Source organism: Thrips palmi, unplaced genomic scaffold, assembly GCF_012932325.1.
Source record: "Thrips palmi isolate BJ-2018 unplaced genomic scaffold, TpBJ-2018v1 HiC_scaffold_12, whole genome shotgun sequence".
In the NCBI taxonomy this organism is placed as follows: Eukaryota; Metazoa; Arthropoda; class Insecta; order Thysanoptera; family Thripidae; genus Thrips; species Thrips palmi.
The window spans coordinates 990975-1003092 of record NW_023144623.1 but is presented as its reverse complement, the minus strand read 5'-3'; the positions used below and the strand labels follow the sequence as shown (position 1 = coordinate 1003092).

The 12118-nt window shown below is 45.2% G+C and overlaps 1 protein-coding gene across 3 annotated transcripts in view; it reads right to left on the bottom strand.

The window, feature by feature from the left end:
* LOC117640554 (NFX1-type zinc finger-containing protein 1-like) overlaps window positions 1-10514 on the bottom strand; it is a 43453-nt gene extending 32939 nt beyond the window's left edge. For 2 of the 3 annotated variants that reach the window (XM_034377089.1, XM_034377090.1), the window contains exon 1: window positions 10344-10514. In XM_034377089.1, the coding sequence (XP_034232980.1) occupies window positions 10344-10374 (31 nt within the window). In that variant the 5' untranslated portion in view covers window positions 10375-10514. The remainder of the gene's footprint in view (window positions 1-10343) is intronic. The other variant, XM_034377091.1, reaches the window with a different exon arrangement.
* Window positions 10515-12118: the final 1604 nt, after the last annotated feature.

Below are 12118 nucleotides of genomic sequence, written 5' to 3'. Positions count from 1 at the left end.
TTTAATCTTTGAAACAGTTTAGCAAAAGTACTTACCTAACATTCTGAGTAAATTAAAAAGAGAGCCAACTCAAACCATGACCAACTAAAATTACCAGTTGTCGCAGACAATGTATGATTAAGTTAAAAGAATCGTCTCATGAAATCATATGACCAAGTCAGCGAATCGTCTCATTGAATCTGATGTCAATGTCAAACCTTGAATGCGCTACACTCACTCATCATATGGTTTTCTTTAAGGTTAGTACTATAGTAAACTCACAGCATTGCAATGAAGCCTTTTCCCAGAATCAGTGCCAAGAGTCAGCAAAGACTATTTATTTTGGCAAGATTAGTATCTGGTTTGTACTTATAGAATGTATTAATATATTTTCTAACTGTTATTGAGCAAAGCAAACAACTAAAAAATATAGTGTCTCAGAATATAAATGGAAATACACCCACAAAGGTTAAAAAGACCAAATCATTCTTGCAATTATCAAACACACCCCACTGACTACAACATTTGCCCTGTAGCGGTGTAGCGGGGGAGGGGAAGGGGCGGACGGACGGACGAAACGCGTAATAATTGTCACTTTCATTTTCCGTATTTCACTGAGTTGACACTCCGGAGGGGTTTCAATCATTCTAAAATATCGAAAAACTAAGAACGTACTCACTTCTAAGCCCTTCTGCTCTTTAGTTTGTTTTATTTGCCAATGTTTTGCCAAGTCCCGTATTTGAGAGCCGCGGCCGCAAGTATGAAAAATTGCTACGAGATGGCAACCACTGCCAACCTAACCACGCAAAGAATCTAATTCAAAAAGATGTTTCGAATATTTCAAACAATAGTAATCGTGAATATAAGATAAACTCCCCCTGTAGGAGCTTTAGGAGATGTTCGGTGCAAAATTTGGGAACTATTAGTGCTGTAGTTGCTGAGAAACGTGAGTGAGTTACGGACAGACAGACAGACAGACAGACTCACGACCAGTCACTTTTTGGTACGCCCAAACACGGCATGGGCTCGCTATCGCTCGCCAACAAACTAAAATACTTTGTTATACGAAGAAATAGTTCGTAAATTACGAAGTATTTTCTTTGTAAGCTTACATATGCTCAAAATACTTTGTTATACAAACTAATCTTCTTTGTAAGGCCCAAAATAGTTTGTAAGGTTTTCTCAGTACTGTTAAAAAAATTTAATTACATTTTCATTACATGGTAGTGAAGCTATAATCATTACAATGTAATTAAAGTTTTCATTACACATATGTTATTAAAATTTTCATTACAGTGTAATGAACGAATGTAATGAAAATTTTAATGACAAATACGTAATGAAAATGATCAAAGTTGACGCAATTTACGCAACTTGTTGTTTCGATTAGACAAAGAGTGAATTCACAACGACTCTGGATGCAGAGAAGAGGTAAAATTTGAGAGAGCTAGGACGGCTCTGGTGAGGCAGTTAAGTTGCCTGAGTGGTATAGATCGGGTGCTGACCCTACCAAACGGCAGCCCGTAGACGCCTTCGAGCAACATCAGACAAACCTATTTGGTCACTTCAAATATCGCTCTATTCCCCCAAACTCTTCGCCATTAGTTTAACAATCCAGCACTTCGCATGAACTACGGATACATTTCAGAATATCTCCTCACGTTTTAATATTTTAATACGAAATACAGAGTTGAGAGAGATCCCCGTGTACCATGCGACACCTAGCGGCAGACTTGCGAATGACAGGTTTGGCATATGACGCCGTCATTGACGACTGTAGGAGAAAAATTGATGTTGGCGGCCAATAGAAGGCTAAATTAGTTTGAGTAAGCTTCACTTAGATCCTGGACAAATCCAAAAAATTTCAGTCATGCTTAAATATTTTTGAAAAAATTAATGACATGTAATGAAAATTTCATGACAAGGCGCATAATGTAATAAAACTTTCATTACATGGCTAATGTCATTAAACTTTATGACCAAGGTAATGAAATTTTCATTACAATGTAATGGATGCGGAGATGTAATTAAAAATAATGACGTTCAATGAAAAATAATGTCACAAATGTCATTAAATTTCATTCATTTTTAACAGTGTGCAATTGACTTCAAAAAGAGTCAATAATTGATGACTATTTAGTCTGTATACAGGGTGAGTTTCCTCAATGGGTCAATAATTTGCAGGCACTCTACAAATCGAAGAGTGTACATGGTATGCTCTAACTGGAGCATGCCTGCAAGCACGCTCTAGCTAGCGCATGCCTGCCAGGCATGCACTTACTAGCGCATACACGCATGTACACGCTATCTGAAGCATGCATCTAGTGCATAAGGGATAGGGAGTTGTCTGCATCAGGAAGCGTGTACATGGCATGTATGCGCTAGTAAGTGCATGCTTGGCAGGCATGCGCTAGCCAGAGCGTGCTTGCAGGCATGCTCCAGTTAGAGCATACCATGTACACTCTTCGATTTGTAGAGCAGTTTGAGCATCCCTAGGGGACCATTTTTCCTCAATGAACTAGTGGGCCCAAACGTCTAGGTACGGAGATAATTGGTGTTTTGTAATTGGATTTTGCGCCTACGAGGTAGGCACCCGGTGCCACTGAGGGCGGCAGGACCTGTCGAGGGGGTGTCGCGGGACTAGCAGTACTCGCGGGAGTGCCACTGACCTCGCGGAAGTATCCGTGGAATCCCGCCACCCTCGCAAAGACAGCCGTGAGATCCACTGTAACGGGGGCCACCATGACAGACAGCCTCTTGAGACCCGCGGCAACCCCTCCCAAAAGACATTTGCAAGGTCCGCCGCACCCCTACGAGACTCGAAGCACCCCTCCTAGACCCGCGACACCCCCACATGAGGTCCTGCGACCATCAGTGGCAGCGGGTGCCTACCTCGCAGGCGCGAAGGCCAATTACAAAATACCAATTATCTCCGTACCTAGACGTTTGCGTAGAGGCTCTACCTTGCGAAACGGTCAAATTCTTATAAATACCGAAAGGGTCCGAATGAATGTCCCGTTGTGGTTGCCCACACAGATCTCACTTCTTTAAGCGTTTAAACAGAAACAAATTTCACCAGGGGGTGGCAACAGCCCAGGGAGAGCGTGAAGCCATGCTCGCGCTATCAGTGCAGAGGTTACGGCCTTTTCTTCGATTGTAAAAACTGGGCCGTTGTTTGCAAAACGCTTTGCACCGATGGAAAGAGCTTGGAATTTAGGGTGCATTAGGCTAATTGCTAGACTGTCCCACGAAAAATTACATGTTCTGTTAACGCACGGGACACTTGAAAAGTAAGTTTTAAATGTAAAAAAAGGAATAAATTCTTTTGGCCCAAGCATTCGGACTGAATTTAGAGGTCGCACATCGCTCCGAAAGTGAAAACAACCGCTTCTTGGCAAATTTCACGTTTTCTTCAGAGCCACGGCGCTTCCCGGCCGTCCCTCGCGACTCGGTCGGACTCTTAGTACCCTCGCGTAACATTCCAGCAATAACCCGACCCTTGCCGACCCCAAAAGCCCTTTTATAATAGCCCAAAACAATAATTTTTTTCAGAAATTTTTGTTGAAAAGTGCTGAAAAAGGTGCAAGGAGTGAAGATTAGGGAAATCTGTGTGGCTCAATCGATTGGAAATCATCGAAAACCCAAGTACCCAAAATTGGAAGTACCCACGGTCAGAAATGGCCGCACCCGTAGCAGTGCAAATACGCAATTTTCGAGAAACGGCCTATTTTCCATCGAGGCGTTCCAGACCAAAAAAGCCACTTGGCCGGCGACCATCTCGGATCAAGCTCAAACTTTTTTCAGGGTTCTTTCATCTCTACGGACAGCTAAAACACCATAGGAGTGAGATCCGACTCAAACTCCGGATTTTATAGGGGACCGAAAACCCCCAAAATGGCTGTTTTTGAGGGTTTTGGACTTGTTGGGTTGGTGGAACAGGCTGGCCAAAAAATCTTCCCTTTAGATTTTTTTTGTAGAAAATAGTACGCTCTTTCGAATGGCGTTTCGAACGAGGCTCTACGACGTCGGGCTTCGACGCTACGGGCTCTCAAAGTTGCCCAATTTCACTATTATCACTGGAGATTTGAGCATATCAGGGCCGTTCGAAGTATACCATCGGCTTAAGTGGTGTCTACCTATAGGCAGGCGCGTAAGTAGGGGGGAATTTCGGCTTTTTCGCGGATTGTTTCTTTGTATTCATGCGTAGACGTTGTTACTGTGATTAATGAAACTTTAACAATACAGTCAAACTCCTCGTTTTGTCCCTCTACCCGGGAGTTGCTGCGGACAAAACGAAGGACCAAGCCCGGCCGGCCGATGCGGATTAGGCCGCCCTAATCCCTACCTGGCCGGCCAGCGACGGCAGGCATCGGCCGGCGGGGCGCGACCCGCGCCACGGTGGTGGGGATGACTCTGGGACAAAACGAAGGCCCCAGAAGAGGGACAAAACGAGGAGTTTGACTGTATGAGCACTGTGTAGTTGATATATTATGTGCCGTACTGTTTTAATCAATACTACAAAACGGACAAGTTTGCCCCTTACGTTATGCAACCCGTAACGCCCCCCCCCCCCTTTTAGTCGACTCTCATTGCGCCCCTTCCCATAGGTCAACACCCCCACAAAATTTCAGCCATCTCAGGCAATTACTAGAGGAACTGTGAACAATACAACTTTTGGGCCTTTTACCACTGGTACACAGTAAATTGAAATGGCAGAATCCGTAACGGTTCGGCACAGAAACCGCCAGTAAATGATTCTGAATTTGGTAGTCACAGAAACTGGCATGGGCTAACAGAAACTGACAAAGGCTCCTCAGAAATTGGGATGGGCTCACAGAAACTGCTAAGGGGTTGCGGCTCGCTAGCCAACCTAACCTCACTGTGTCTCTGGATGCTTTTGTTGTTTTGGACATTATTAAGGGGGCAATACACTGAAAATGGCCCAAAACTGACTTGTGCGATTGCTTCCATACGCGTTGTTGTGCGTTGTTCAATCTTTTCATGTGTCAAGACCTTACAAAATGAAGCATTTAAAGCCCAGAATGGCGTCGATCGGACGTCAGGGAGCGGAGCAGCGCCCAATCAAATTTTCGTCAAAAATCGAACTGGCGGGCGTCCCTCAGTCCGCAAAAATGAAGATTTCTCGACCCCGTTTGTGCCAAAATGTAGGTAATTAAAGCGGCTATAGCGCAAACTAGGATTATGAACATCGAACAATCGAAAGTACAAAATTTTACGAAAAAACCTGTTTTGATCATTTTTGCAAAATCCTCAAAAAGTGTTTTTGGATGAAATTTTGTACTTTCGGTTGCTCGATGTTCATAATCCTAGTTTGCGCTATAGCCGCTTCAATTACCTACATTTTGGCGCAAACGGGGTCGAGATATCTTCATTTTTGCGGACTGAGGGACGCCCGCCAGTTCGACTTTTGACGAAAATATGATTGGGCGCTGCTCCGCTCCCTGACGTCCGATCGATGCTATTCTGGGCTTAAAATGCTTCTTTTTGTAAGGTCTTGACACATGAAAAGTTTGAACAACGCTCAACAACGCGTATGGAAGCAATCGCACAAGTCAGTTTTTGGCCATTTTCAGTGTATTGCCCCCTTAACATATTTTGATGAGTGTGCATACTTTTCCTTGCTTTGACAAGTCTATAAATTAATATTTTCCTTACGCGGTACATCTATACTCTCTATTTCCAATAATATAACATCTCAAAGTCGCGAGGTGGAGGGAATCGCAATTGACGATTACGGTCCAGTGTTGTCTGGATTCCGTGGCGAGTGCACAGATTCCGTCGCCTGTGTGCAGAATGAGTTTGCCGTTGGCGGTTTTGGTGCAAAACCGCCCCGGATCTATTTACCTGTCGGTTTCTGCGAATTGGGGCTCACAGACCACTACAGATTCTGTCATTTCAATTTACTGTGTATTAGGGTAAGGTGCCTTAAGGGGGGACCCTGGTGAAACTTTCAAGTAGGCTTTAAAATAATCCCAGGAAGTTGAAACTTTGCTTAATTATTATGTTCATTATGGCGAGTTCCCAAAACAAAATTCAATCCAAAATGTTGAACGGTCTCTGAGAAAAGAGGCTTTTTAGTGTTTTTAGAGCGTTGGGGGAAAATCTTCCTGCGTCTTTCATTGGAACGGAAAGTCCTGATAATTTTTTTGGGTTATCCTTAAGATGTATAGAAGGGATTTCAGTGACGGAGTTTTCAATTTCAACTTCTGTCCTCAGATATGAATTTTCAAATTTTAACATAGAAAAGTGAATTTTTGGCCTTTTTTTTTCGAACTTTTAGGTGTGTGGAAAAAAAAGTAGGGCTGATATCAAGATTCCGTCACTAAAATTTGTCCACAAGTCATCAATGAACAGAGTCCATGCAAGACGACTCATGTAGGTGTCAACCAGGAACGCAAGAAGTCGTTCTACGACAAAATTTTTGTCGTAGATTACGATGCCATTTATTCACCAGGGTCCCCCCTTAAGCCAAAGAGGAGTGAAATCGCCGATGGTATACTTCGATTCGGCCCTGATATGCTCAAATCTCCAGTGATAATAGTGAAATTGGGCAACTTTGAGAGCCCGTAGCGTCGAAGCCCGACGTCGTAGAGCCTCGTTCGACACGCCATCCGAAAGAGCGTACCATTTTCTACAAGAAAAATATAAAGGGAACATTTTTTGGCCAGCCTGTTCCACCAACCCAACAAGTCCAAAACCCTCAAAAACAGCCATTTTGGGGGTTTGAAAAAAGTTTGAGCTTGATCCGAGATGGTCGCCGGCCAAGTGGCTTTTTTGGTCTGGAACGCCTCGATGAAAAATAGGCCGTTTCTCGAAAATTGCGTATTTGCACTGCTACGGGTGCGGCCATTTCTGACCGTGGGTACTTCCAATTTTGGGTACTTGGGTTTTCGATGATTTCCAATCGATTGAGCCACACAGATTTCCCTAATCTTCGCTCCTTGCACCTTTTTCAGCACTTTTCAACAAAAATTTCTGAAAAAAATTATTGTTTTGGGCTATTATAAAAGGGCTTTTGGGTCGGCAAGGGTCGGGTTGGTGCTGGAATGTTACGCGAGGGTACTAAGAGTCCGACCGAGTCGCGAGGGACGGCCGGGAAGCGCCGTGGCTGTGAAGAAAACGTGAAATTTGCCAAAAAGCGGTTGTTTTCACTTTCGAATGCTTGGGCCAAAAGAATTTATTCCTTTTTTTACATTTAAAACTTATTTTTCAAGTGCCCCGTGCGTTAACAGAACATGTAATTTTTCGTGGGACAGTCTACTAATTGCCCTGCTCGAAACTCCCACCTTACTTAAAAATAAATTGGAGTAGAAACACCCAAAAACACGAAAAATCACAAAATGCAGGAAAAATTTCAGCAGCGCCATGTTAACACTAGAAGCGCCGAACGGGCCCATTTGACCCATTTTGAGTTTTGAACTGTAATTTCGACTTTTGAAAATGAAAGTGGCAGCCCCCTAATTTCTGACTTTTCCTAGAATGATGAAATGCGTCTAAAGTCGAAATCTGGACGTTCTCGGACCATATTTGACCGAGATAAATTGACTTTTACCGTAAAGCGCCAAGCGGGCCAAATTGACCCACACGGCATTTTGACCACATTTTCGCGTTTCTACACAACGTAATGAGCTATAAACTGACTCTTCACCACTAAAAATAACTTATGTCGCATAAGGAATGCGTTAGGTCCGCGTTTATAACGAAGTAGGCAACCCGCACGACATTTTCTGGCTGGAGACACCGTGCAGCTTCCTTTGACGTAAACTGCCAATGTCTTAGGCATTTTGGGTAATGCGACTGACTTCTAGACGCCCTAGGGTGTCTCTCGAACACTGAGGCGCTAGTCTACCTTCAGTGGCACTCATAGCACGCTCAGCCCGAATCCTTGGGACAAAGGACTCCATCACTTACTCATGCGTAAAGAGATAAATAAAATGCCGATGTCCACTTTGTTGCTCTCGTGTCGAGTGTTTCAAGGTAGTTCACTTGCCTCCATAACTATTAACTAGTTCGGCAACTATTCATTCCCTAGATGTTTGTACAAGCCGGTCAGGGCGATGGACGACACGGAAACCCATCTCAGGGTTATAGCAGGAGCAAAACTGGTCAGGACAGATCACTGAATGCTAGTTGACGAACGGACGCAAATTATAACCCACTACGCGCCTTGCTGGTTATGGCGAGTTTATTGAGTACCCGCAGGTGTTTACACATGTCTCTGACATTCCAGCAGCACAAGCTCAATCGAGCACTCAATCCTCCCTACTATGAGCTTCTCCATTGCTATGAATCCTGGTTTCCGGGCATGCCTTCCAGCTATGCTTTGAGGGTTTGGACAGGTCTTAATGGTCTACCGGTTCAGTAATTTGATTAAAAATCACTGTCTCGATTACAAGGCGGTTACAATTATGTCATCTATTATCATCAAAAACGTTTCGGCAACGAGGCTACAAGGCCTAATGCACCCTGAATTTCATGCTCTTTTGATCTGTGCAAAGCGTTTTGCAAACAACGGCCTAGTTTTGACAATCGAAGAAAAGTCCGAAAACCCTGCACCTCGCTCGAGCATGGCTCGCTCCCTAGGCCGTTGCCGCGCCCTGATTTCACATTGCAGTTTTTGAAGAAGTATTTAACAACGTAGGCTCCCTGCTCATCCGCAACTTGCCGACACCAACTCGCTTGCCATGAGGCTACGCAACACACTGAGGAGGGGGAGGGCGGTGAAAGAGGTTAGGAAGTGGGGGAGAGAGAGGAAGCAGAGGAGGGGAGGGAAAGGGGAGCAGAGTGGATTGCGGGGGCTGACGTATATCCGCGCGGCGGCGGCGCGCTGCACGAAGAGATAGAAATTGGTGCGAAAAAGGGCACAGTGGGTCTAAGTGGCTAATCTTTTCTCCATCGCAAAGAGAACACTTTTTGGCCCGCCCTTCTATTAAAAAAAACGGTTCTTGGGCTATAAGTTGTCCGATTTTAATGACATTTAGCTCGTTGGAAAGGTAATTAAATTTCCCATCTTTTGAGACTTCAAGATTTATTATATCCCATCTGGTCCGTGTGTAGTTGAGAAAACACTCCAACTTTAAGCTGCATATCCACTTGGAACCCTCTACACTGTCTAAAAAAGTGATTCCCGATCAAATGCGGCTTAGTTTTGATCTTAGAACGGAGAGGTCCGTTACTTTAAACCACTCTGTAGTACAAGGAGGTGCCAGTGTCAAGTTACGCCACTCAACTTCCGTCAAATTCAATGAAATTTGGTGTCTCAAGTTACCCCGTACAGTTACCATTTTCTAAAAAAGTCAGTATTACCCGATGCATGATGGGTTACTCTCAAAACCAATGCTGCAATTAGAATGTTGAAATAATAAGGTTGGAAGATACTATGGGCATTTGGGTCTCAGCAAGACGTGTTTCGAGTACCAAGGGAGACTTGTAAACACTTCTCTAAAATTGTTAAATTTACTAAAATTGAAAAATCGTTATAGAACTGACCAGCTGGGTCCTAACCCGGCATTCAAACGCTTAATCGTCTTTCCAAACAAGTATGAAAAAAAGTGCTAGGGCACTTTTGACCTCCGAATGTGCCGAGCCAGGTGGCAGCTCCTAAAAGGTGGAAAAGCAGAAGTGTCTCAAGTTACCCTTGCTGTCTCAAGTAACCCCGGTTTACGGTACCTGCACTGCAAATCCAAGTGTAGGACAGGTCGACACTTATAAGCGTAGACCAGTTTGTCCTACGCTTGCAAGTTTCGACCAGTTGTGTCCGACGCTTCGAAGTTTCGACCACACTGTGTCCGACGCCTGCATGTGTAGGACACTGTTTGTCCTACGGCAAATTACACTGGGTTTCCTATTGTGACCCCACACCTTAGCCGTCGGACATTCTGTGGTCGACACTTGCGGGTGTCGGACAGTGTGTGGTCGACACTTGAAAGCGTCGGACACAACTGGTCGACACTTGCAAGCGTAGGACAAACTGGTCTACGCTTTAAAGTGTCGACCTGTCCTAAACTTGGATTTGCAGTGTGACTGTAGTGCCATCTCTCGGGAGAAGGCTACACTACCTGAACGAAAATGGCACGGAGTATTCGCAAAAACGATTCCCCGTCAAAACACAAAATAAGTTCCTTTAGCCATCGCCGGAGTCCGGCAGGGGGGCAAGCGCCTTATGTCATGCGTCCGCTAAAAATTTGCGGAAACACGGTGTCATTTGACCTTGCGTAGTGTACTACCCCCTCAAAGCGAACAAAAATCAGTGTCTCAGAGAATTTGCCCTTCGTGTCAAAACCAAAGGGCCGAAATTTCGCTGAAACACTCATTTTCTCGCTGAATCCGCGAATCCAACTTACCTATCAAACGTAATCGGGCACTGAGATCCATAATTCTTCCGCTATCGAGAACGACGGTGCTCGCTGCAGTACCACGGCAGCCACTGGAGTAAACAAACGACACTGCCTTCCGGCCAGGCTGCTGGCACTGCACTGCAACAGCACTGCCGACCGACCGACCGCCGCCCGAGACTCCCGAGCGATAACAATCGGCGAGCAGTCGCGTCGGGCCAGGAGTGGCGACGGAGGGGAGGAGAGGAGGGGTGGCGACGGTGGCGGGGCGCTCCGCCGCCTTAGCTGTGCACAGCACATTCTGGGTAAGGACCGCCCGCGCCTCACGGCCTCTCCCCCCTCCGCCTCAGCAGCGCTAGCCATGACTCAAACCTGAGACCAGCAAAATGTGTCAGGATGCCATCGTGCCGTGGGGACCACTGCAAAGCCAGTGGTAAGTTTGCTTGCCACAAATTTGGCAAGCCGTTTTGTATGCCAAAATTTGGCAAGCTTTGGTCGGCCATCTTCATAAGCTTCCCAAATTTGGCAAGCTGTGGAGTAGTTCCGGGCCAAGCTTGCCAAATTTTGGCAAGCTGGGGAGTATTTCCGGACTAAGCTTGCGAAAAATTGGCATTCAAAACGGCTTGCCAAATTTGTGGCATGTAAACTTTCCACTGGCATTGCAGTGACAGTGGGGACCAGGAAGTTACAACGAAAATAGGCGTTACATCGCTGCTATGCCGATTTTTCGCACGTCTACCGTAAGCCGTAAGAGACAATTTCGGGGTAATATGAGACGGAGTTTGGATTGCGTCAGATTCACTCTGAGCTCGCTATTCGGCCACAATGAGAGCCACTGCTGTAAAAAATTAATTTCTCTTTGTTGGTACCATTTTTCGCCGTGAAGTTTGACAGGGATGAGTCATCAAATGCCACGAGCATTATAACTCTAACGGCAAATATCAAGCGTCTCATATTACCCCGAAATTGTCTCACATTACCCCGGCCTGCGGTATTCCCCCAGAAAACGCACTGTACGCGCCAATACGGTATGTCGGAAGAGCTCTGCCGTTTCTTCCGTTTTTGTTCTTCTACTTCACTGAAATTCGATGGGTGAAACATCTGATAGATTTTCGGTGGTACAAAAAGTATGACCAAAAACTGGTCATACATAAATGTATGACGGAAAAAGTCATACTCAAAGGTATGACCAAACGAAGGTCAGACAACAGCGAGACTGGCCCTTGATTAGCGTGGGGATTTATAAACCTTTACCTGCGAAATACAATAAAGCATGGCCATTTTCCGGCCATACATCGAAGTATGACCATTTTTCGGTCTTACATGTCAGTATGACCCTTTGAGGGGTCAAAAGGCTGACTCTTCTATTTTCAGTGTTCCGAGCTACAGCTCCTCCGACATACCCTATACCTAGGCCACAGTCACGCGAGGCACCTGCAAGACTCACTCGTCATGCTGGTTCTCGGCGTGACTTTTCCTACTAGGCCGATTTTGGGCGTGGCTTTTTGACATGCGATAATGTGGCTATAGGGGTAGGTTGGGTAAGAAAAGTACACTCGAGGCTCGGGTAAGAAAAGTACACCCGTTATATCTCCGAACTGAAACTACACAAAACCATCACGTTAGTGGTTTTAGAAAGATTGGTCATCCCGCTGACAAAAAATCGAGGGGTGAATCACCCAGCGTTCTGGTGTACACATGAGCACATGAGTACGCGCGAGTACACCTTCCTTCACTCATAAATTTTTACATATCTAATCAATTTAAGGCTTAATTAAGCGTTT